The sequence below is a fragment of the Hyperolius riggenbachi genome, chromosome 4 (assembly GCF_040937935.1).
Source record: "Hyperolius riggenbachi isolate aHypRig1 chromosome 4, aHypRig1.pri, whole genome shotgun sequence".
NCBI classification, from domain to species: Eukaryota; Metazoa; Chordata; class Amphibia; order Anura; family Hyperoliidae; genus Hyperolius; species Hyperolius riggenbachi.
Window position 1 is genome coordinate 69007570 of NC_090649.1, and position 27161 is coordinate 69034730.

At 44.3% G+C, this 27161-nt stretch overlaps 1 protein-coding gene across 5 annotated transcripts in view; it reads right to left on the bottom strand.

Annotated features, from left to right (window-relative positions):
• The window catches only part of RCAN2 (regulator of calcineurin 2), a 145732-nt gene that overhangs the window by 51642 nt on the left and 66929 nt on the right, over window positions 1–27161 (bottom strand). Inside the window, exon 1 of one of the 5 annotated variants that reach the window (XM_068280180.1) lies at window positions 5887–6599. The exons of the other annotated variants lie outside the window; for them this stretch is intronic. Coding sequence (XP_068136281.1) covers window positions 5887–5973 — 87 coding nt within the window. The 5' untranslated portion in view covers window positions 5974–6599. Of the gene's footprint in view, window positions 1–5886; window positions 6600–27161 lie in introns of those variants that run through there. 5 annotated transcript variants of the gene reach the window in all.

The window sequence follows — 27161 nt, forward strand, 5'->3', positions numbered from 1 at the left end:
TCTTTTATTGACGCTTCTCTGTCGTCCAGAAAGGATGTGGCGCAGAGGAAGCTGTCAAGTTGAATTGTGGGAGTACAATTAGCATAGCGCGGCCGCTGTACCGCATGTAATCGCATGCACTGTGCGATTACTTGCGCTGCCCATAGACAACCATTGTGGTCCGTGTCACATGCGCTTCAATGCGTCAAGCGTTACGATGTCTCTTGACACGTTGTAACGCAGCGCATTAAATCGTTCAGTTCAGTGTGAATGGTACAATGAAAGTCTATGGACTTTCTGTACCATAGCAAAGCGCAGCGTTAGTACGTTGCGCTACAGTACGCTAAAACGCAGGCAGTGTGAATGAGCCCTTAATCAACCGACTCCAACTCCGACTCCTTAGTTCATGAAACTTCCGACTGACTCCAGGTACCCAGAACTGTTCCGACTCCAATACCTCTGCTCCACCCTCCTTGCAGGGCTATGGTGTAGGTACAAAAACAGTTTTCTCCCCAGGCTCTTTTAGCTGAGTGCTCCACCCGGCTAATTTTAGGGAGCACCCGGCTGTCATCGGCTTGACTACTTATCCTACTCCTATGCTGTAAGTAGACTTGCACCGCCCCGGCATTCCCCCGGTAGCACCCCACCCAGCTACTTTTTCATGCCACCCGGCTGGATAAAAATTCTGGGGAGAACACTGATAAATCATCGGACTTCAACTCCGACTCCTCAGTTTATGAAACCACCGACTCCGGCTCCAGCGACCCAAAAATTACTCTGCCTGCAACTCTACAGCCCTGAATCTTGGCATGAAATCTGTTGGAAATTACCCTCACGCCACCATCGGCGAAGCCCTCCTAAGATATTTATTTGTTGCGGTGGGACGCGGCAGGAGCATTTCATCCCCACAACAATGCAAAAGATCAGTGTAAAACCGGCCTTAAAGTGACACTTAAGCCAAAGAAAAAAAATCAGTTTTACTAACCTGGGGCTTCTACCAGCCCCCTGCAGCCATCCTGTGCCCTCGCAGTCACTCACAGATCCTCCAGTCCCCCGCCACCAGCTAGTTTCAATTCACAGACAGGGCCGACAGGCCTGGCCACGCGTAGCCTTCTTCGTGTTCCCGTCCTCAATAGCTCTATTGCAGACGGGAACACGAAGAAGGAGACGCGTGGCTAGGCCTACGCAGTGCTCCAGCGGCCGAAATCGCAGCGGGGGACAGGAGGATCCATGCGTGACTGCGAGGGCACAGGACAGCTGCAGGGGGCTGGTAGAAGCCCCAGGTAAGTTAAACTGTTTTTTTTATTTTACCTAAGGCTTAAAGAGGAACTCCAGTGAAAATAATGTAATATAAAAGTGCTTCTTTTTACAATAATTATGTATAAATGATTTAGTCAGTGTTTGCTCATTGTAAAAGCTTTCCTCTCCCGGATTTACATTCTGACATTTATCACATGGTGACATTTTTACTGCTGGCAGGTGATGTCCTTGGAAGTAGCTGCTGCTTGCTTTTTTGGCAGTTGGAAACAGCTGTAAACATCTATTTCCCACAATGTAACGAGGGTTCACAGACAGGAAACTGCCAAGACCATGGTCTTCACAGTTTCCTGTGGGAGGGGTTTCACCACAAATTCAGCCATGCAGAGCCCCCTGATGATCCGTTTGTGAAAAGGAATAGATTTCTCATGTAAAAGGGGGTATCAGCTACTGATTGAGATGAAGTTCAATTCTTGGTCACAGTTTCTCTTTAAGAATCCCTTTAAGGATCTCCCTTCACTGGTGCCTAGTCCGATCCTTCCTTCTCGGCCATATCCGCCTTCGTCAGAGCTGGAGGGAAATTCATGATTTTATTATGTGCCTGCAACTTTTACATTCTACCGTATTTCCCCTAAAGTAAGACATCCCCTGAGAATAAGACTTAGCAGGAATTCCTAGCATGCTTGAAATATAAGACATCCCCCGAATGTAAGCCCTAGCAGCAGCCCACATGACACCAGCAAGTCACGCTCAATACAAAGCCTGGATACAGGAGAGCAGCAGTATAATGTGAGTTCTACAGTCCTGTTGTATATGTGTCAGGCAATTTGTGTTTTTCTTGGAGCCAGCCCTCCTGATCTGTCCTGATAAACATCAGCAGCACTTCTCCTCTTCCGTTAAAGACTCGTACACACGCACTACGGCCGCCAACAACGGGCCCGTCAGACCCTCCTGCTGGGCGGACTTTTAGCTGACAGTAGCGCGTGTGTATGCGCTGTCGGCAGACTGATCAAGCTGTTTCTGAACGATCTGCTCAGCGGATCGTTCAGAAACAGCCTTATCAGTCCGCCGACAACACGTACACACGCACTACTGTTGGCTGAACGTCCGCCCAGCGTGAGGGTCTGATAGACCCGTCGTTGCCGCATGTAATGCGTGTACGCACCTTAAGACACACAGCTTATCCTATCATACCTCTGACAGAGTTCTCTGCCTGCAAGAAATAGACTCTTACCCACATGATCAGCAGAATCAAATTATTGAAAGTGAGAGCCAATATCTGTAAACCACAAGCGCTGTGTATGCAGCTTGTGTTTCAGCATGGCATGCAGTATATACATTTTGTATAGGAAAACTAACAGTGTTTCCCCCAAAAATAAGACATCCTCTGAAAATAAGCCCTAGCACATCTTTTGGAGCAAAAATTAATATAAGACAGTGTCTTATTTTCGGGGAAACACGATAGTAAGTGCAATATGGTCTTGTGAATTGAAATAAAAAAAAAAAAAAAAAAGGTTTACTGCACTTTATTCTCCTTCTTAGATCCCCATAACTGACCCCCAGTATTGGAGCTGGGCTCCCTGCTACCTCAGAAATTGTTCCTGCTGGTCAGTTTGCGCTGTAGCACAGGTATTACTGTACTATCAATTCCTTTTAAATGGTTCCAGATGTTGTTCGTAATTGAAATCTGCAGTTACCAGGCAGCAGTGAACAGTTACCAGGCAGCAGCGAGCAGTTACCAGGCAGCAGCGAGCAGTTACCAGGCAGCAGCGAGCAGTTACCAGGCAGCAGCGAGCAGTTACCAGGCAGCAGTGAGCAGTTACCAGGCAGCAGTGAGCAGTTACCAGGCAGCAGTGAGCAGTTACCAGGCAGCAGTGAGCAGTTACCAGGCAGCAGTGAGCAGTTACCAGGCAGCAGTGAACAGTTACCAGGCAGCAGTGAACAGTTACCAGGCAGCAGTGAACAGTTACCAGGCAGCAGTGAACAGTTACCAGGCAGCAGCAAGCAGTTACCAGGCAGCAGTGAGCAGTTACCAGGCAGCAGTGAGCAGTTACCAGGCAGCAGCAAGCAGTTACCAGGCAGCAGTGAGCAGATACCAGGCAGCAACAAGCAGTTACCAGGCAGCAGCAAGCAGTTACCAGGCAGCAGCGAGCAGTTACCGGGCAGCAGTGAGCAGTTACCAGGCAGCAGCAAGCAGTTACCAGGCAGCAGTGAGTTGTTACCGGGCAGCAGCGAGCAGTTACCAGGCAGCAGTGAGCAGTTACCAGGCAGCAGTGAGCAGTTGTTTGTAGTTTGAGAGGCATTAGTTTGAGAGGCTGTAGTTTGAGAGGCATTTCACTGCCTATAAACAGTCCGTGGAAAAGAGGCCTAAGGCCTTTTTTCCACGGACCGTTGAACTGTGTGCTCAGCAAGCAGTTGCCAGACAGCAGTGAGCAGTTACCAGGCAGCAGTCAGCAGTTGTGAGAGTCTGAGAGGCATTTCACTGCCTATCAACTGCCCGTAGAAAAGAGGCCTTAGAGGCGGAGCATCAGCACAGAAGTCAGGCAACTGGCATTGTTTATTAGAGAATAAGGATGGCAGCCTCCGTACTCCTCTCACTACAGGTTCCCTTTAAGAAACAGTGGGAAGTATATATTTCTAACATTACTGAAGCAGACTTCATAATACATTGTAGCTAGTTTGCTATCAGGGTTATTTTCCGTTAGCCGGGCGCATCCTCTAGGTGGCGATAGAACTCCAGCAGAGTTAAATCTTTCCCTACTGTCCATGGCAGCCTGGAGGGGGAATAGTAATTATCGCCACCTAGAGGATGCACCCGGCTAACGGATAAGTACCGCTATCAGTATGAGCCTTATTTTACAAAGGCTGGAGGGCCAGCAATCCTGGACTTTTTATTTTTTAAGTCTACTAGTAGGTGGCCAGGGTTTGAAATTTTAGCCTGGGTCATATCAGAGGATAGTAGGAATTGCTACAAAATAAGTGAAATAGAAGCAAAAGCTGTAGCAAACGTGCTTATAAAGGGAGAATTTCTGTAATAAATCAAGAACACCATTCAAAAAACACCTTTTGAGCCAAGCAGCTGCAGTCATGCTATGTCATTTCATCTAACCTTTCAGCAATCTTCACTATGATCTAATATGACACAGGTGAGGATCTGCCACTTGACACGTCGCGGTCTACTGAATCACCAACGCTCTCTTCTTCTCTCCAAACATTGTAATTCAGCACCACGGTAACAGCTTATACTCTCCATGCTGCAGGAGAGGTACCAGCATCATGAAAGAAGAAGACTAAAATCAGCAATGCCTGGAAATTACATATCAGAGCCCCACTTTAATGTGATATGGAGGCTGCCATATTTATTCCCTTTTAAACAATAGCAGTTGCCTTGCAGCCATGCTGATCTATTTGGCTGCAGTAGTGTCTGCATAATACCAGAAACAAGCATGCAGCTAATCTTATCAGACCTGACAATAACATCAAAAACACCTGGGGCTTGATTCACAAAGCGGTGCTAACCTACTTAGCACGTCTAAAGTCTTTAGATGCGCTAACCGGGGTGCTAAGTAGGTTAGCACCGGATTTCTCAATCAGATCGTGCGCTAACTTTGTGTGCGCAAAGTTTTACGCGTGCAAAGTTTTACGCGCGCTAAGCATAGGCTTCAATGGACACTTCGCGCGGAGCGCCCTGTGCAGTACGCGCATAAAGTTTTACGCGCATAAAGTTTTGCGCGCGTAAAGTTTTATGCGCGAAAAGCTTGTTTAGACGTGCTAAGGGGGTTTTCACAGGCGTGCTAACAGTTAGCACCGTTTTGTGAATCAAGCCCCTGATCTGCTGTATGCTTGTTCAGGGTCTACGGCTGATCCTCTGCCTCTAATACTTTTAGCCAGACAGCCAGGCAACTGGTATTGCTTAAAATGAAATAAATATGGCCGCCTCCATATCACTTTCACCTTGGGGTCACTTTAAGCCATTTTAAGGACACCTGAAGAGAGAGGAATATGGAGGCTGCAATATATATTTTCTTTTATCTAACATGGTTGCCCAGCAGACCCGCTGATCATTCTGGCATCAGTAGAGTCTGAATCACACACCTGAAACAAGCATGTAACAAATCCAGTCAAATCATTCAGAAACATCAGTTCTGCTTGTGCAGGGTCTATGGCTAAAACTAATATTAGCAGGACAGCCAGGCAATTTGCATGGTTTAAATGGAAACACTGCAAATATGTCACTCTCCGTATCGCTGTCACTTCAGGTGTGCTTTAATGCTTCTTGTACTGAAATCATCTATCAATTTCTCACATGCAGTTGCCTGGGAGCCCTGCTGATCTATCTGGCCTCAGTAGAGTATGAATCACACACCTGAAACAAGCATATGGCAAATCCAGTCCAACTTTAGTCAGAAACATCTGATCTGCATGCTTGTAGATGGTCTATGGCTAATAGTATTAGAGGCAGGGAATCAACAGGACAGCCAGGCAATGTGCGTTGTTTAAAAGGAAATAACTATGCCAGCCTCCATATATCTCTCACTTCAGGTGTCCTTAAGCATACTTAATCATACACACACACTAAAGCACCGCTACAATTCTCTGTGGCACTACAAATCCCAGCACACCCGGCCTTGCAAAAAGCCGGCACATTACCTTCACGTTCTGGTTGGTGAAAACCTCCATGTCGACCGCACATGCCACCAGCGAGGTGACATCGAAGTCCACGCTACGGGCGGGCATGGCGGGGGCGTAGTTTGGCGCCAGCGAAAAGCCAGAAGCTGAACAGAAAGCTTCGGAACGATTTTTAGACCTCGTCTGTGAATGGCGAGCTTGATCGTTAGACCTCGTCTGCTTGGAAAGGATCGTTAGACCTTGTCTATGAATGGCAAGCTTGGGAGCAATCGTTAGACCTCGTCAGCGAGCTTGAGAGCGATCGTTAGACCTCGTCTGTGAATGGCAAGTTTGGGAGCAATCGTTAGACCTTGGCAGCGAGCTTGGGAGCGAACGTGAGACCTTGTCTGTGAATGGTGAGCTTGGGAGCGATCGTTAGATCTTGTCAGTGTGCTTGGGAGCGATCGTTAGACCTCGTCCGCTGCTTGGGAACAATCGTTAGACCTCGTCAGTGAGCTTGGAAATGATCGTTAGACCTCGTCTATGAATGGTGAGCTTGGGAGCGATCGTTAGATCTCGTCAGTGAGCTTGAGAATGATCGTTAGACCTCGTCCGCTGCTTGGAAATAATCGTTAGACCTCATCTGTGAACGGCGAGCTTGATCGTTAGATCCCGTCCGCTGTCCTGCAGGTCAGCTGTTCCCAGCACAGAACTCTTCGGGGCTCGGTGACAATGCCTGCCTGTCACAGCTGTTCCGCTCTCCTCTGTGCGTGTGGCCACAGTGAGCGAGGGGAGCATAGTAACAGTCTGTCTCTCCCAGCAGTGACATCACCAGCAGCACTGACATAAGAGAGGTCTATTTTCTGAAGCCTTTTAGCTGCAGGCGAGTGCAGCGGAGCAAACGCAACACGATTATGTACTAAACTTGAATCCTACCAGGACTCTGCAGTCACTGACAACGCAGTCACTGCTCTGACCTAACGGGAGACCGCGGCATACCAGAGGGCACAGCGTGCTATATATGTGCTCATTCCCATGTGTTCAGCCTCCACACGCAAACACAGCTAGGAAACAGGACAACGCATTCACCTGATCGTATGTATGCAGCGTACTGATACCAACCAGATTACAGTGGACCTGAACTCTTGTACAGAATGGAAGGAAAACATAGAGAAATGCACCCTGTATGTATTTAGAGAGTTTAGCCTGTCTAATTCCCCCTCATCTGTGACTAAACACCACTGTAATTTGATCTCTTAGCTGTGTCAGCTGGCTGCCTCGGCAGAGCAGCTAATTTGTAAACAGAGGAGGTTAACCCCATGTCTTCTTCCATGAAAGCAGGTAGTAGACACACTGCAGATTTATTGTAGGATTTGTATCAGCTGTAACAAAGACATGTTTTTCTTTAGTTATTATGCTGTTGCTTATCTTTTAGAGCAGAGAGGAAGATCTGAGTTCAGGTCCGCTTTAAAGAGGCACTGTAGTGACCCACAGTAAAATGCAGTAAATTATTCAGGCCACCCACTTTTATAGTAATTTTCCTAGTTTCAGCATTAGAAACACTTCCTATATTTACATATGACTATATTGGTAAGTAGCCCCGCCCACCGAGTGATCTTTAGCCTAGGCTGATTAGATATGCAGAATTCTTGAACCCCCCAGAGCATTCTGGGAGACCAGGTACATTTTGCACTGGCTTTGGAAAGTCAGGAAACAAACATTCCGCAGAGATCACCTGACAGGAAGACCACCTGTGATACATTTGATACATTTCAGAATGTTAGGGAAAGGAAAGATTTTACAATGGGCAAACACTGACTAAATCATTTATGAATAAATATTGTAAAAAAATATATATTCATTACGTTATTTTCACTGCAGTTCCTCTTTAATGTATTATTTTATTTCCTGGTATAACAAATTATAGTGATAGATTTGAAGAAAGCAATAGAGATACATTTGGAGACTGGCATCCAGTGCCAGGCTGGGAATCAGGGCATCTCATCCAATCATTGCTACCAATCATGAGCAAGCTGCCGATTATTATTAGTATTATTTATATAGCACTAACATTTTCCGCAGCGCTGTACAGAGTATAGTGTCACTTGATTTTCCCTCAGAGGGGCTCACAATCTAATCATGTGTGTATCATGTAGTGTATGTATCATAGTCTAGGGCCAATTTAGGGGGAAGCCAATTAACGTATCTGTATGTTTTGGGGATGTGGGAGGAAACTGGAGTGCCCAGAGGAAACCCACACAGACATAGGAAGAACATACGAACTCCTTGCAGATAGTGCCCTCCCTGGGATTCAAACCATGGACCCATCGCTGCAAGGCAAAAGCGCTAACCAATACGCCACCGTGCTGCCTGTGCTCGTTTTACCGCGCTGGCGAACGCAAACCATCGCAAGTCCTCTTCCGCAGCTTTCATGAGGAGTCCCAAAGGTGTCTTTTACCAGTTGCTCAAATAACTTCAAGATGGGGACAGCAGTGGAAGAAAGGCACGGAGAGAGAGCACCAGGAAGGCTCTATGAGGGTATCAGGCAAAACAGGCGCATGCGTCTTCTGGACAAATTGGGCGTGGCAATAGACTTCAATTGAAAATATCGTCAAGCCGGCGCCAAAAGGGTAATTTGGGCGCCAAGCTACGCCCGATAATTATCATGTTTTGCGTGTTTTTTCTCTGATTTGAAGCCGGCAACAAAGGGCTTTTTTTTGGGGGGGGGGGCAGGTGGGCATCAGGAAGGCGGTTTGTGCAGAAGGGAAACTTATGATTAGGCACCACCATTGAGTCTTTGGGTGAGGCACCATCAGGTGGGTCTAAGGGTTAGGCAGCACCAGGGGGGGTCTAAGGGTTAGGCAGCACAAGGGGGGGTCTTAGGGTTCGGCACCACTGGGGGAGGGGGTCTTAGGGTTAGGTACCACTTGGGCACTTGGGGTACTTAGGGTTAGGCTTTGGTAGTGGAGGGTTCTGCATGAGAGTAGGGTTAGGTTTAGCTATGGTAAAATATTGGTAACAATTACCAATATTTTACTAACAAAAATTAACACTTTAAAAAGTACTGTTACATTGACCAATATTATACTATCGGCCCGGTTCCGGCACCAGTTTTCCATGGCACCTGAAATTTACGTACGCCTTTATGGGACCCAGAGACTTCCTCTCCATAGGTGAGTATTTGACTTTTTTCCCAGCGTCGCTTCAGATTTGATTCATGTTTTGTGTTGTCTTCCTGCCTGTCAGAATTACTGATATAGTCAGGCGCTTGTGCAGGAAGAGACGAGGTGACAAGGCCAAGCACTCCAGGGCAGCAGGGAGCTGACAATGATTGTATAATGGACAAGGATTTCCCTGGCTGTGGCCTGTCAGTGGCTATTCTTGTCCTGTGAATGCACTTAGAGGCATTGCAATTATTGACCCTTCTTCCAGATCATTACAGGCTGAGAAAATGACCCTCACTGCTTTCCATACTGGATATATTAACCCAGCCATATTTAGGGTTGCCAGGTCGGCTGATGGAGAAAACCGGACAGGGGGTGGAGTTAGGGGCGGAGTCAGAAGCGCACTTTTATGTAGAGTGGGGCTAAGCAATGGGCTTTTTAAAAAATGTTTTTTACAGTATTTATATCGCACTGACATCTTCTGCAGCACATTACAGAGTACATAGCCATGTCACTAACTGTCCTCACCAGTACATGCACATAAGAGACCACTTTTCACCAGTAAATGCACATAATAAGAGACCGCTTTTCACCAGTAAATGCACATAATAAGAGACAGAGCAGAAAACTTTTACAAAACTGGAAAACTATGCAAATAATGCAATGCATTTATGGCGTTTTTGCACAGTGAAGTGGTCGATTTCTTGCGGGAAGTTTTAAAATTTATTTATTTTTTCCCACCAAAATTTTTTATTGAGAACAATAAAGTGGACATACATAGGCATAAAGTTAAAATATAAATCTGTGCATACATGTATGTACACATTTTGAGCAAATATAACAAATATAACAGTATAACAGTATAAATTGTGTTGTACAATAGTATGAATTCAAGTGTAAAGTATAGTAAGCAGCGGGCTCAGGCGAGATTGAATGAGATTGAAAGTCACGCCTGGACTATACGGAGGGGAGATAGAGCGGAGCCAATGCACACAAAGAGCGGAAATACAACCAGAGAATTATGGGTCACTCACTCACCATATCTCCAGACTCCTGACCTTACCTTGCTTCCTTCGCAGATGCAGAATCGCATTGCAAATGACGTGAGTGACGCACGTCATGCGTGCGTTGGCAACGCAGCGTTGGCGTTGCCGTAGCAACGTCGGGAAGCGCGGGCTCGGGGGCGGTACATAAGCTGGCGTAACTTACGCCGCGTAAGCTGGCTGGCTGTGCCTTTGACTGACAGCCAGGCAGCGAATCAGCGGTCGCGCAGCGCTGGCGGACGGGTGGCGGCAAGTGGCAAAAGGCATAAAACCGGACATCTTAATTGTCCGGTTTAACATGCCTTTTTGGACAGGACACAGCGGCCAAAAACCGGACTGTCCGGTCTAAAACCGGACACCTGGCAACCCTAGCCATATTAGGTACTGGTCACTAGCAAAAGAGAGAGCTGTAATATTTCCCAGCACATCTATTAGAGGAAATCATAGTCCACCACAGCCAATAGCCAGCTACAGGAAATACTCCACAATTATTGGTCAGCTTTGCTTTGGCCGTCAACTATTTCATGCCTAGCCGGTAACTCTGTCTGAGTGACCAGAGCATGGAGACACAGCAGTGGGAAAATTTGTAAAATAAATGTGTGTGGACTGCCCATTAACGGTACAATTTTTTCATCAGATGCGATCTTGCAGCACGCTTTTTACAATCGAAAGTAATCAGAAGATAATTATCGATTAGGGCATTTCCTCTCCCGTTTAGATCCTAAAATCCAACATTTGGATCTATTACTTTTCCTGCTTTAAAGTGTAACTGTCGGGCATAAAAGCAAAAATCCATTCTTTATTTTTATCTGGTAAACAAGTAATAAGGATGCTAACCAGGCAATCCAAAAGGTAAAATCTCTATTACTTTTCTTGTTGATAAATGATCATTCCCCAGTTTACCTGACTCTTATTTGGTACACGCAAAATTTGGTACGCAAAAAGGAAGTTGCAGGGCATGCTGGGTTGTCCTTTTTTGCTTCTCTATTTCCCCTCAGACTTAACTAATGCAGCCTGATTGGCTGAAGCCTCTTTGCCTCCTCTTTTAGGGGCTGCACCCATGTCACCGAGTGGGTTTTGCACTACTACTGTTGTGTGTGTTTATTTATTTATTTATTTTGTTTTTTGTTTCATTGGACTTCCTTTTTGAAATGTCATTGTATTTATGGAGCATTATCATTTTTCCTGCACTGTCTTGTTTTTCTCACTGCCAGCGGGCCCTGTTGCTGCTAAAACCAATTCCGGGCATGACCCAGTCATGCTTGGTGAAATAAAACATTCTGATTCCCCTCCCACACCTCTGTTCCTCTCTGATTGGCCAATATTTCTCATGCTGAGACAATGAACTTTCTATAGTGGAGGACGAGCAATTCATAAACAATCAGGCAGAGGAGAGTAAGGGAGGAAATGACATCAGGATTGGCTTCAAAATAGCCACACTTAAAATTGGAAATGCCAATCACTAAAATCAACATGTGGACAGTGCAATACATCTGTTATGTAAGTGGAACAAGCATTTATCTACTTAGATATGTGTTTTGTTTTTTTCTGAGATAGTATGGCTGACAGCTCCTCTTTAATCAGCCATAGAAGCGTTTTACAACGTGAAGTGGAAATTCACTGATGCTGAATATTATGTAAAAAGCATCTGTTAAGTTTGAAAAGGAAGGCAGATGATAATAAGATAATGCTGTATTTATTCAGACAATTGCAGGTGATAGGCGTCCAGTACAAGAAGCCATGCAAGCTGTCACTGCCAGGTGGAATCCATCATTGTATCCAAACTATAGACAAAGACCTTTGTATGGCGTGTTATTCACAGAGCTGACAGCGCTGTCACACACAGGCCTCCTGCATGACAATAGTGACACTGAGGACTTCTAAAGATGCAGAGGTGAGCAGAGACACCCAGGACCACAAGCATGAGACTGCCAGTTCCACATGTAGACAGCCCTGGTCCATTTATAACCAAGCCACTCATCGTGTTATACAGTGGAATGCAAAAGTTTGAGCAACCTTGTTAATCGTCAAGATTTTCCTGTATAAATCTTGGTTGTTACGATAAAAAATGTCAGTTAAATATATCATATAGGAGACCTACACAGTGATATTTGAGAAATAAAATGAAGTTTATTGGATTTATAGAAAGTTTGCAATATTTATCTAAATAAAATTAGGCAGGTGCATACATTTGGGCACAACAAAAAAGAAATGAAATCGATATTTAGTAGATCCTCTTTTTTCAGAAATGACAGCCTCTAAATGCTTTCTGTAGGCTCCAATGAGAGTCTGGATTCTGCTTGAAGGTATTTTGGACCATTCCTCTTTACAAAACATCTCTAGCTCATTCAGGTTTGATGGCTTCTGAGCATGGACAGCTCTCTAACTCACACCACAGATTTTCAATTATATTCAGGTCTGGGGACTAAGATGGCCATTCCAGAATGTTGTACTTGTTCCTCTGCATGAATACCTTAGTGGATTTTGAGCAGTGTTTTGGGTTGTTGTCTTGTTGAAAGATCCAGCCCCGACGCAGTTTCAGCTTTGTCACTGATTCCTGGACATTGGTCTCCAGAATCTGCTGATACTGAGTGGAATCCATGCATCCCTTAACTTCGACAAGATTCCCAGTCCCTGCACTAGCCACACAGCCCCACAGCATCATGGAACCACCACCATGTTTTACTGTAGGTGGCAGGTGTTTTTCTTGGAATGCTGTGTTGTTTTTCCACCATGCATATTCTCCTTGTTATGCCCAAATAACTCAATTTTAGTTTAGTTTAATCAGTCCACAGCACCTTAATTCCAAAATGAAGCCGGCTTGTCCAAATGTGCTTAGCATAGCTTAAGCGGCTCTGTTTGTGCTGTGGGTGGAGAAAAGGCTTCCTCTGCATCACACTCGCATACAGCGTCTCCTTGTGTAAAGTGCGCCGAATGGTTGAACGAAGCACAGAGACTCCATCTGCAGCAAGATGATGTTGTAGGTCTTTGGTGCTGGTCTGTGGGTTGACTCTGACTGTTCTCATAATTCGTCGTTTCTGTCTATCCGAGATTTTTCTTGGTCTGCCACTTCGAGCCTTAATTTGAACTGAGCCTGTGGTCTTCCATTTCCTTAATATGTTCCTAACTGTGGCAACAGACAGTTGAAATCTCTGAGACAGCTTTCTGTACCCTTCCCCTAAACCCTTATGGTGAATAATCTTTGTTTTCAGGTCATTTGAGAGTTGTTTTGAGACCCCCATGTTGCTACTCTTCAGAGAAAATTAAAAGAGGAGGGAAACTTACAATTGACCCCCTTAAATACTCTTTCTTATAATTGGATTCCCCTGTGTATGTAGGTCAGGGGTCACTGAGCTTACCAAGCCAATTTGAGTTCCAATAATTAGTTCTAAAGGTTTTGGAATCAATAAAACGACAACAGTGCCCACATTTATGCACCTGCCTAATTTTATTTAAACAGTTATTGGAAACTTTCTGTAAATCCAATAAACTTCATTTCACTTCTCAAATATCACTGTGTGTGTCTCCTATATGATATATTTAACTGAAAATTTTTATTGTAACAACCAACGATTTACACAGGAAAATCATGACGATTAACAAGGTTGCCCAAACTTTTGCAAGCCACTGTAACATGCACCTAATAACCTATGATCCACATGGCTGCCCTTGTGTGCGTGTAACAGACCCCACTGTACACCTCAACCGGTGTATAATAACCCTTCAGGTGAGCCCAGGGCCCATCGGAAAATATGAATCGAGCCCACCCCACAGAGAAGAAAGATATCAATCCAAGGTCTGGGGAAGATCATTGGAAAAAGCGACCTGGAGATGCACTATGGCATAAGCCCTAAAAATAATAGGACAAAACAGAGAAAAGGCTAAGAAAAGTAGAAGAAAGGAAAACATTAAAGACTGTTCCAACTTTCCTCTTATTCCCACTGTTCTTCTTAACATACCCTGCAAATGTTGTGTTTCTAACACGTTCGGGGAAAGTCTGCGGCCATTAACCCATTTCCCACCCTCAACACAAGAACTTTATAGGACAACTGAAGTGAGAGGTATATGGAGGCTGCCATGTTTATTTCCTTTTAATCAATTCCCGTTGCCTGGCAGCCCTGCTGATCCTCTGCCTCTAATACTGTTAGCCATAGCCCCTGAACAAGCATGCAGCAGATCAGGTGTTTCAGACTTTAAAGTCAGATATGACAAGACTAGCTACATGCTTGTTTCTGGTGTGATTCAGACACTACTGCAGAAAAATAGACCAGCAGGGCTGCCAGGCAACTGGTATTGATTAAAAGGAAATAAATATGGCAGCCTCTGTATACCTCTTACTTCAGTTCCCCTTTAAAATACCCTGCAAATTTAGTGTTTCTAACACGTTCGGGGAAACCCATTTCCCACCCTCAACACAAGAACTTTAAAGGACAACTGAAGTGAGAGGGATATGGAGGCTGCCATGTTTATTTCCTTTTAAGCAATACCAGTTGCCTGGCAGCCCTGTGGATCCTCTGCATCTAATACTTTTAGCCACAGCCCCTGAACAAGCAAGCAGCAGATCAGGTGTTTCTGACATTATTGTCAGATCTGACAAGATTAGCTGCATGCTTGTTTCTGGTGTGATTCAGAGACTACTGCAGCCAAATAGACCAACAGGGCTGCTGCTATTGGTTAAAAGGAAATAAATATGGCAGCTTCCATATTCCTCTCACTTCAGTTCCCCTTTTGGTGTTTTTAGCACGTAAGGGGGCTTTGCTATTAACCGCTAAAGTCGGCAGCTGTTTGCCTGTCACTAAAGTCTATAGAGCCCGACACGAACTACCACTTTGCGAACATTTGCGGTAAATTCGCATATAGAACATTTGATGTTCGATACATCACTAGTCCTGACCTGGACAAAAACTGTCACTTGCATACCTGATCATTAACTCTTTCAGGCAGAGAAAGAAAAAAAAAAAAGGAAATTTAAATTGATCAGAATGTTGGATTTTATGTCCCCTCCTCCCCATGCCCCGCCTCCTGGCACAGACACCAGCATTGTGCCTCTGAGATTGTTTCTCTTTTCTTGAAAGTTTTTACCTGTCAATATTTCCATAATTAGTTTACGTGAAGAGGATCTGCTTTTCATAATTCTTCCTTCAGCGTTTTAATAAGTGGGTTTTTCGGTCTCTGGTGGTTCTGGGTCTCCATGAGCTCTGGGTATTCTGTAGTACTGTACTTTTGTCACAGAAAATTAAATTACAGAAGTTGAAAAATGCCTGTGAAAATGTTAAATAGCATTGGTGCCCTCTACGGGCAGTCATGAAAATGACTATCCAAAGAAACAGTCTTGCATGTTATATTCTCTAAGGCATACTTGTCAAACTCCGACCCATGGGCCAAATGTGGCCCTCAGAGGCATCAGATTTGGCCCTGAGATGGTTTCTCCACTTTGCATTATGTTTGGCCCACTCTAGACCACCAGAGAAGCTATATTGGATGGTAAGCCCCAGATCACCAGGGAAGCCATATGGGGAGGGGAAAAGCACTAGATACCAGTGAACTGTATTGGGAAGGAAGGGGAGCCACTAGACACCAGGGAACTGTATGAGGAAAGAAGGGGGGTCACTAGACACTAGGAAACTGTATAGGGGAGGGAGAGAAGACATCTAAACGTTATGGAATTGTATAGGGGAGGAAGTGAAAGCCACTAAACACCAGAGAACTGTATAGGGGAGAGAGGGAGGACCACTAAACATCAGGGAATTGTATAGATAAAGGGCACTAGACATCAGGGAACAGTATAGGAGAAGAAGGGTGGTTGGCTGGTGTAATGGTTAAGGGCTCTGCCTCTGACACAGGAGATCTGGGTTCGAATCTCGGCTCTGCCTGTTCAGTAAGCCTGCGCCTATTCAGTAAGGAGTTTCTTGGGCAAGTCTGCCTAACACTGCTACTGCCTATAGAGCGCGTCCTAGTGGCTGCAGCTCTGGGCTTTGAGTCCGCCAGGAGAAAAGCGCAATACAAATGTTATTTGTCTTGTCTAGTTTTGCGTTCTATTTAACAGCTACTCTACAGCTATATCCCAAGTTTTGTTAAAATGCATCTCTCGAGAACATTAAAAAAAAAAAAAGGTACTTTAATGCTTCAGGGCATAGTCATAGTGGGAGGTTGCGTTGTAATGCAAAAAAAAAAGGGTATTAACGCTACGTTACCATGGCATACAGTACATACAGTGAAGCATACAGGCAATGAAAAGTATGCCTCTCTGTATATGTGTAACGTCTGCATTTAGAGGTAGCACACTGCAAGCAGTGAGTATCCATAACGCAACATTTTGCAAAGCGATGTTAACGTCACACTGTGAATGTCACATAGGCTTAACATTACAGTGTGTTATCCTGTGTTATAATGACTTTACAATGCAGGACAATAACGTCCCACTGTGAATGCGCCCTGAAAGTTAGGATGTCCCAACACATTGGCCTCGATTCATAAAAGGCTTTGTGATAAAAAAAACTCTCGTCGGGAAAATACTGCATTCAGTATTTTAGACTTTTGTATGCTAATTCATAAACATTTTCACAGCTGCAATAGAAATGCGGGGATTTACCGAACTGAGCTGTGGTAACATGAGGAATGTCGCTGGCTGATTTGTTACATTTGGCTGTTCTGCAGAGACAGCATTACAATAAAAAAGGCATCCCAGCTTCAGTTTAGATGTGCATGTTTAGTTTTACTGCCTCTCATTGCCCTGAATCTGCTCTGTATCGGGCTATTAGCCTTTCTAAACATTCTATTTAATTGCCACAGCGCAGAAGAACTTCAAGAAACGTTACACATGCCACGCTTGATATTCATCTCCAGCAGTGTTGCCAACTCATCCCTTTAATTACTGACACATCTAAGTTATACAGGTTCTGGGGCTACTTACACATTATCAGTGCCTTAACTGCATCTACCTAGCCACGAAACCTGTATAATTCATATGTGTCAGTAATTAACGGGATGAGTTGGCAACAGAGATTCTCCAGCAAATATACATCTGAAAAACAGGTACCCAAGAGGTTAAAAACACAGCCTAGGGTATTCAGGGAAGCCTTGTTTGCTCTGATCGCTCTGCTGCTGCCTGTGTCTGACTGCCAGTGATGCTCAAATCTGAACTTTGGGTGAATCCGGATAGTTCTATCTGGATTTCACCCAAATACCTGTGCGGGGTGGGCGGGGAGGTCAATCTTACCTGTTTGACGTCTTCTTCGGTCCGTCTCTCGGCGCCTCCCACGATGCGGTCCAAGGAGAAAGTGTTTGTACTCATGTGACGCTCGTGGAGCGCATCGTGGGAGGCGCCAGGGAAGGACGAAGAAGACGTCAGACAGATAAGATTGACACCCCCGCCCAGCCCACACAGGTATACTGGGTGATATCCGGATAACAACTATCCCGGTTCACCCAAAGTTCGGATTTGAGCATCACTGCTCACTGCTTCTGCTGAGTCTCCATTAATCCCTGCACTTATCGCTGTCTTATCACCTCTTCAAAGCAGGCGGTATTCTTCATGCCATTACCGCCTGCTCTAATCTTTATGAACTGACATTTACTGACATGTGTTGAGATAATCACCGCATAAGGCGATAATTTGCCTCACTTCTCAGGAATGTCAGCTTTTCATGCGGTAACTGCTTTTATGATTGACATTTTGCTAAGTGGTTGGTAAAGTCAGCTGTTTTATGCTTTACTACATGCGGAAATGCTTTCTGAATCAAGGCCATTGTCTGTTTAATAAGATAAACTGAAACTCTGTATCAGCTGGGTTTCGGTGCACAGATCTGCCCCTTGCAGAAAATAGCACTGGCCTTCTCTATATCAGTCACTGAAAAGGTAGAGAGGTCTTCTTCTACAACGTGGCAGGGCTACACGCTGGAACCCAATAGATATGGGGCTCCGGTGAATCTTAATATACCTACAACATACTGGGGCACTCATGTTGGCAATGACAGGCCGTGATGGCTCACAGGTAAGAGTGTCAGCTTCCTGGCCAGGAGCTTTCTGTTCCCAAAAGCAAATGCCATCTTAATATAGCTTTGAAATTCCAAAGCTTTGACAGTGATCCAATGCCTTTTCTGTTACATACTTTCAATCATCAATACTGTTATATTCAAATTAGAGGCGTCGGAGTCAAGTCGGGAGTCGGAGGAATCATAAACTGAGGAGGCAGAGTTGGAATAGGTGGATTTTTGTACCGACTCCACAGCCTTGTGTCAGGCTTCTTTTACAGTGCGACATTAAAGTCGCACATTAGAAAATGTTTTAACGCAGACTAACACACAGCAATACTAAGTCTGTGCAACATTCACAGTGCACACGTTGCGTTTGTGTGTAACGTGTAGCGTTGTTAGAAAGTGCTGCATGCTGTGCGCTATACACGTTATTAGCTGTGTTGGACTGTTTGCACATGCTCAGTAATGACCTGGAAGCATACTTTTCATTGCCTGTATGCTCTACTGTATGCGACGATAACGGGGCATAGAGTTGCGTTGTGACATTTTTGTTAGTTTGCGTTGCGACTTTAACGTCAAAACGCAACGTCCCACTGTGTAAGAGGCCTAAATCATTATTCAAGTTTTTTATGTCAATTGTTTGCTTAACCACCTGCCTAGGTTCTGCTTTATATCCCCGTTAAAGGGAATCTGAAGTGAAAATAAACTTATAATATAATGATTTGTATATGTATAGCTAAAGGTGGCCATACACTGGTCGATTTGCCATCAGATCGACCAACAGATAGATCCCTCTCTGATCGAATCAGATCAGAGAGGGATCGTATGGCTGCCTTTACTGCAAACAGATTGTGAATCAATTTCAGCCTGAAACCGATTCACCATCTGCTGGGCTGCCGCTGCCCCCTTCCCCCGCATACATTACCTGCTCCGCCGGCGCATGTCCCCGCTGTCACCGCTGCTCCTTCTCTGCTGGGTTCCGGCAGGCTTCACTTCTTCCTGTCCGGGGAAGTTTAAACAGTAGAGGGCGCTCTACTGTTTAAACTTCCTGTCGGGACAGGAAATAAGTGAAGCCAGCCGAAACCCGGAACCCAGCGGAGAAGGAGAAGCGGTGACAGCGGGGACTTGCGCCGGCGGAGCAGGTAATGTATGCAGGGGGGGCAGCGGCAGGCTTCACTTCTTCCTGTCCGGGGAAGTTTAAACAGTAGAGGGCGCTCTACTGTTTAAACTTCCTGTCGGGACAGGAAAAAGTGAAGCCTGCCGGAACCCAGCAGAGAAGGAGCAGCGGTGACAGCTGGGACACACGCCGGTGGAGCAGGTAATGTATTGCCGCCAGCGTGGGCCGCAGGACATTGGAACGCCGCTATCGACGCACTCCCGACCCGCCGGCGATCGAGCGAAATCTTCCGCACGGACGGATCGATGGGAATGATCGATTTCGGACGGAAATTGATCATTCGGTCAGCGTTTGCGCAACGATTTCACAGCAGATTCAATCACAGTGATCAAATCTGCTGTATATCTGCAGAAAAACAGTTAGGTGTATGGGCCCCTTTAGAAATAAAACATTAGGAGCAGAGACATAAGGAAGAGTTAAGAAACTTCAGTTGTTATCTATGCAAAAGAGTTTCTGTGAGCTCTGGGACTTTATAAAGACGTGGACAGCACTGTCTTTTGAAGCTCTTAACTCAACTGTCTCTCATTGTTTCCTCTTTGCTTATGGTTTTTCTGCAGAGAAAAGTTCAAAGGGTCAGTAGCCTGCTCTGTGAAATCATTTAAAATGCTGATTTTATTGTGGAAACTGCAATTATTAGAGAATGATGCAATGTTATAAAGAAAAAGGCTATATACCTGAAAATAAAAATATGACACTAATTTCTTTGCTACTAATGTTCTATTCATTATCTGTATTACACAACCAAATCATTATATCATGAGTTTTTTTTCTCTTCAGTGTCACTTTGAGTTCATTATTACAAACGTTGCCCCTCTACGGATGAACCAAAACAAAATAGTACAGTAAAACCTTGGATTGAGAGTAACTTGGTTTTAGTGCGTGTTTAACTTACAAGGAACGTCTTGATATACAAACAAAAATGTTTAAGCGTACCACGTTATCAAAACTGAGACAATGTTTATTCTCCCTTTGGCATTGCAGGATTGTACTTAACTGTATTTACTATGAGTGTAGGGACCGTATAATGTCACATTTCAGTAAAATCTTTTAAAGAAGGCAAAAATAACGATCATTGGATTAGTCCCTTGTTAGGCCCCGTTCACATCTGAGCGGGAATCACTCAATTCCCGCTCACCGCAAACCGCTAGCGGTTTTTAAAATTGCTTAGCACATGCAGTGTTCTCACTGATTAACGATAATCGCAAACACGTTACATGCAGCATTTTGGTGGCGATTCTTGAGTGATCGCAATTAGCATGTATAGAACCGCTAATCGCGATCACTCCCAAAACGCTACAGTGTCCAGTGATTGTTCCGCGTTATTCATTGAAAAATTACTCTCCTAAAACGCTAGAGGTAATCGCTAGCGTTTTGTGATTTTAGATGTGAACAGGACCTTAAAGCCACACAAAAAAAAAGAAGGTTGAGGCGAGCCAACATATGGCAATAATTCTGTTATAGGGAAAGTCTTGTGTACATTTTTATTGTATACAGTACAGTACTTTGTATTAAAGTGGACCCAAATTAAAAATACAAGATTTCAGAAATAAAATCTATTTTCTAAATTATAATAATAAATAGCAGCCTTTTTTCAGCTGCATGATGACAAATATAAAATATTTTACATTTATTGGAGGAACCCCTCCCTTCCTTTCATATTGCCGGGACAGAATCCGGCAAACTGGTGGAGTAGGTGGTGTCCGGCAAAGGAGGAATTGCTAATGGCTGAGACCTGTATAACTCTAGTTATGAAAAGAGAAGGGTGAAAAGCATGCACTGAAATGCTCATAGGCTTGAAGGAGTGTTTATTTATCTTTGTATACGTCAGAGTGGTGCAACTAAATATTTTAAATTAAAAAAATGTTTGGTTTGGGTCCGCTTTAAATATTTCTCTATAATCACTTGAGTTTACAGTAATCCTCATGGGGGAATTCACTTTGATATAAGAGTGCTTTGGATTGCCAGCATGTTTCCAGAGCGAATTATGCTTGCAAACCAAGGTTCATCTGTATGTAAATAAATAACTGCCACAAAGAACAAGCATTTAATGAACTCCATCAATATTACATCAATGAGGGTTTTAAACACTAGATGGCAGCATTGTTTAAGTTCTTCTGTTGGTAAGTATGGTATGCATAGAAGTTGCCCTAATAAAGAACATCTAGGGAACAAGCAAAGCTGGAAAACATTGGAATTCAGATAAAGCTTTCACTGTCCCTGTCCCTAAATGTTGCCCACTTTCAGTGCTGTGCTAGCAGTTATTTGGCTCTTTCTTTGTTGAACAGAGGCAATTAAAGTGTACCTTAGTATCTATTTTGTTTTTTAAATGTCCCAGGTTTGCTTCAACAAATCCAACAATTACAGACTTTCATCTCAGTCAACACAGCAAGTGGTATAGAAATGTTTTTTGGAAGGTCATTCTTTTAACTGTGGCTAAAACATTACAACTCTCTAGGCACACAAAAAAAGGCAGCTTGAAGTGAGTTTTCAGAGGTCTACATTTGCTGCAGTGGACAGAAATTAGGTCAGAGAACTGGCTGAGCTGCCCAGAGGTATCCGAACCACAGAACTGGCTGGACAGACATAAATCAAACTCAACAGTACTTAAAAGAGTGACCCATCTCCAACTTAGCCCAACAAGGTTTTTAGGAGGCATCCAATATCATATAAGTAACATATGTACTAGAAGAATAAAAAAAGAGGTGTCTTACCTCCTCAGAATGATAGACACCAACAAATGGAAAATATTTTTTATTCAAGCATGATTACAATGTTGACAACACATTTTGCAGGTCCCTGCCTGCTTTCTTGGGTCCTGATAGGGACCCACGCAATGCGTTGTGAACATAGTAATTAGGCTTGAATAAAAAAAAAACATTTTCCAACTTTGGTGTCCATTCTTCTGAGAAGGTAAGACATCTCTTTTTACTCTTATAGTTTAGTGCATATGTTAATTGATAATGGGCCCCTCCTAAAAACCTCATTGTATTATCTAGTAAACGTCCTAAGGAAGTGATAGTTGTGCCGCGAGTAAGGGACTTTCTGACACGGGGCCAGATTATGCTCTACCAGGAAATGTCCGCAAAAAGAGATAACACTCCTCTTTCCAAATGGCAATACTTTCAAATAAGACACTTCTTGCAATCCCTGTGTAAAAATTCTGCATGGTCCCCTGATCTGACATATTTTGAAAAACTATTGCTATGTACTGAGCCACATAGACACCTGGTTTCACAAATCTACCAAATGCTTGTCTCAACAATGATTCCATCTAAAATTAAATTTCAGGAGGCTTGGGAGAGAGACCTAGGCATGGGGTTAGACGAGGAGCAATGGCAGAAAATATTTCTGTTTAATCATAAAGGCTCACTGAATGTTAACATTCAGGAATTGGGCTTCAAGATCTTGTCAAGATGGTATAGAACACCTCAGATATTGCATAAGATTTTCCCCACCTCTCCAGATACATGTTGGAGATGTGGTTCAACTGGAAGTGATATTCTACACATTTTCTGGACTTGTCCTAAGATTGTCCCATTCTGGACTGAAATACATCGCCTGATAGAAAAAATATCATGCGATAAAATTGCCTTTGCTCCTGGTCGGCTCCTACTTCATGATACTCCAGATCCAATCAAAGTATACAAAAAATCAATTGTTATTCATTTGATCAACGCAGCCAGGGCCATGATTCCCCTTTTACGGAAATCTCCTCACGCACCCTCGGTTAGATCATGGCTGAAAAGAGTAGATAGTATAGAGACCATGGAACATATGATGCTTTTGTCACAAGACAAGGCGGAGCGTTATACCCTGACTTGGTCATCTTGGAATGAATTCCAATGCACGGAGGAATACAAACGATATATGAGTAATAACTAAATATAGCATCTACCTTTCCCATCTTCCTACATCTCCCTATATACTTCTCTTCCCATCGTGAGAGATGAGGCTTATTTCATAAGGCCTGTTCCGGATGAAGCGCCATGGGCAACTAGTTCTATATAGAGGTATTCTTAGTGTCTAAGCCTCTATATGATTTTTTCTTGTAAATTTAAACATTAGTATCTTCCAAGTACTATGAATATACTAAGAGGTATGTTCTTTGTATCCTGTTATAACAAGTGATGACCCTGTTTACTAAGCGTTATACCAAGCTACGGTTGTACTTAATGTATGAAAATCTATGTTGTGCTTGTAATGCAGATTTGTACTATTAAGTTTCCAATAAACTTCAATTGCAAAAAAAAAAAAGGAAGTGATAGTTCCTCTTACTTGTAGTTCATCTACAATTAGGAAAGACACAATGAGAGCGACCATCCAGGTCCTTGAAGACTGATATGACCGAGCGGGGACATTTATTTCACTGTAGGCACATAGGATGCATCATATAATACACTCACATGTCTGTCCTACTACATCTGACCTAATGGTACTGCATTATCAGGCTCCTGGTTTCCTCTTATTCTATAAGCACCAAGATTCCAAGCTTGGTAAATTAAGGGACCAAAATTCCAGATACAATTTCCTACTTGAATCCCCTTTGTCTGCCCACATCCTCCGCTGTATGGACATCATGGCTGCGGCTTCTTGCATCTAGCATTTTAGTGGGTACAGGAACACGAGAATTGATATAGAGAATAAAGCCAGCCAATAGCAAGGGATGCAGACTCACCTGCAAGGGATGATGGTCTACTGGCCACTGGATTCACTGCTGATGAGAAATCCCAAGTTGCAAACCTTCTGCCTCTCCCTGAGCTGATTAGGTGACTCTGCTGCTTGGAGATTGACCAGAGATCAGAGAGATTATGCAGATGATGGTGATAACAGAAGCTGGCTGAAGGAGCAACTATGGCAGACTGAGGTCAGGGCTGTAAGCAATCAGGCTCAAAAGATGACAAGGGCAAGGGGTCAAACAAGGATCAGGGCTGCCTCCAGTCAAGCAATATCAAGCTTTCAGAGGTTAGCAACAGGAAGGCCAAGTCAAGGCAGAAAATCATGGACAGTCAGGAAAACCGGGTTGTGACCAAAAGATGACCAAGAATAGTCAAACTGGGTCCAGAAAAAGGACTATCAGCAGTCCTACCAGGAGGGTTTTTATACAGTTAAAGAGTACCTAAAGTGACATTTAACATAAGGAGATAAACATATGTACATATAGTGCTAACCCTATTAAGACATAATCTGAAGTTCGGTAAGAATTGAACTTGAGTTCTTATCTATGCAAAAGAGCTTGTCGAATAGCTTGCACACAGGACTGCAGCTGTTAACTCACCCTTGACGCCGCCACTATCAGCCGAATGGAGGGAGTAGCTGGAAAGCACAATGGAGGGGAGCGCACAAAGGTGGCTACAAGGGCAAGTTAACCCCCAGGACCGCAGTCCGCTGTGCTTGAAATGAGTGTTCAGTTCTGATACCTTCGTAACAGCGATCTGCTGCGGAACACTCATCTCTACTTCACAGGATATGAGATTGTAAGGAGAACAGAGGCACCAACAGACTTAAATATATCTAAAAACTTTAAAATTCCTCCGGAGGCGGTGGTGGACTCATCTCTCCGAAGCAGACATGATACTGACGGTTTTAGTACAAACACATTTATTTATATACTCCAACATGCAGCGCAACGCGTTTCACGGGTATATTCCCGCTTCTTCAGGCAATAATTAACAGGAGTACGCACAGTGCAGTCTTTAGGTCACGATAAGCTGCTCACAGTGACCTAAAGACTGCACTGTGTGTACTCCTGTTAATTATTGCCTGAAGCGGGAATATACCCGTGAAACGCGTTGCGCTGTATGATGGAGTATATAAATAAATGTGTTTGTACTAAAACCGTCAGTATCATGTCTGCTTCGGGGAGATGAGTCCACCACCGCCTCCCGAGGAATTTTAAAGTTTTTAGATATATTTTATTCTGTTGGCGCCTCTGTTCTCCTTACAATATCAGCATCCACCCCTGGTGGAGGGGTTGATTTCCCGTTCTTCTCCTAATCTACAGAGAGCGACATCTTAATCCTGAGTGAGGACAGGCCTAATCTCCTTACCTGCCTACACAGTGGTTGCCTAATTGGTAACCCTGACTTGTGAGTATATCCATCATATACTTTTCCATTTACCCATCACCCAACTTACTACACTATATTGGGCTCTCGGTGTCCCTTCTTTTTCTTTCACAGGATATGAACTCAAGTTCCCTTTAAATCGAACCTGAACTCAGAATGTCCTCTCGACTCTAAAAGATACACAACAGCATGATAACCTTTAAACAAAAAACCATTTGTTTTTTACAGCTGTTACAAATCCTGCAATAAATCTACACTGATTCTACTTCCTGATTCATGGAAGCAGACATATTGTTAAAAGCTTGTTCTTTCAAATTAGCTTATCTGCCATCTATGCTGTGCCAGTCATGTGACACATGGAATAGATCAAATTACAACTTGTGGTGTTAGTAACAAATGAGGGGGAATTAAACAGGCTAAACACTCTGAATACATACAGGGTGCATTTCTGAATGTTTTCCTTCTGTCCTGTGCAAGAGTTCAGGTCCACTTTAAGAGCTTTTAAAGTGATAGCGCTATCGTGGCTGAGACGTCAGCATCACTTTACAGCCTCTTGCCTGCCACTTCTATAGGATGATAACCCCGTGCCCAGCGAGATAGTGACATCCCTAAATGGAAAGCAGCATCTGATAAAAGCTAGATAGGAGACGTATAGCGCCAGGGCAGACATTCCACGCTGGGCCTGGGAATAGTGACATCATTCAGCCGCAGGGAGGTCACTTTCCACCAGGCTGGGGTCACCCTATTAATAAAACAAAAGAAAAAGTGTTCATAGCCCTAAAAATAGAGGCAGATCAGATGAGGCAGAGTATGATCCCGTGTGAAAAGGAAGCCCTATTCCCATTAATATGATCCTCCACACACAACCTGTCCTGCTGTGAGCCTATTTATACTGCCTGCAAAGGCTTCTGGGACAGCAAACTGCACAACAGCAACACTGGAGGGAGCTGCTCTCACAATACACCAGCCAGTTCCAGGGAATCATTCAGAGGGTTATTTATAGTCATACAGTATTGTGTATGCATTGTTAGGAACTTGCCAGGAAAGAAATGAGAACTGCAGTCGCTACATTTTTCTTTTTAAAGGAGAAAACATTGTGGTTTTCAGGCTTACCCAGACTTTACTGCTGTCAGCCGTGGCGTCCAGCCTACAACACTCCAGTAGTTATTGTGCCGTCCCCACAGTGCCGGTGTTATCATTTGTGCAAAGGGGGAAATTGTCCCAGGGCCCATCATGGGCCCCATATGTCTATGTATGTTTCATGTAGTGCATGTATCATAGTCTAGGGCCAATTTAGGGGGAAGCCAATTAACTTATCTGTATGGTTTTGGGAGAAAACCAGAGTGCCCGGAGGAAACCCACGCAGACACGTGGAGCACATACAAACTTTGTGAAAACAGTGCCCTGGTTGGGATTCGAACCGGGGACCCAGCGCTGCAAGGTGAGAGTGCTAACCACGACACCACTGTGCTGCCCTAACCACTACACCACTGTGCTGCCGTAACCACTACACCACTGTGCTGCCCTAACCACTACACCACCGTGCTGCCCTAACCACTACACCACCGTGCTGCCCTAACCACACCACCGTGCTGCCCTAACCACTACACCACCGTGCTGCCCTAACCACTACACCACCGTGCTGCCCTAACCACTACACCACTGTGCTGCCCTAACTACTACACCACTGTGCTGCCCTAACCACTACACCTCCGTGCTGCCCTAACCACTACACCACCGTGCTGCCCTAACCACTACACCACCGTGCTGCCCTAACCACTACACCACCGTGCTGCCCTAACCACCACACCACCGTGCTGCCCTAACCACGACACCCCTGTGCTGCCCTAACCACGACACCCCTGTGCTGCCCTAACCACGACACCCCTGTG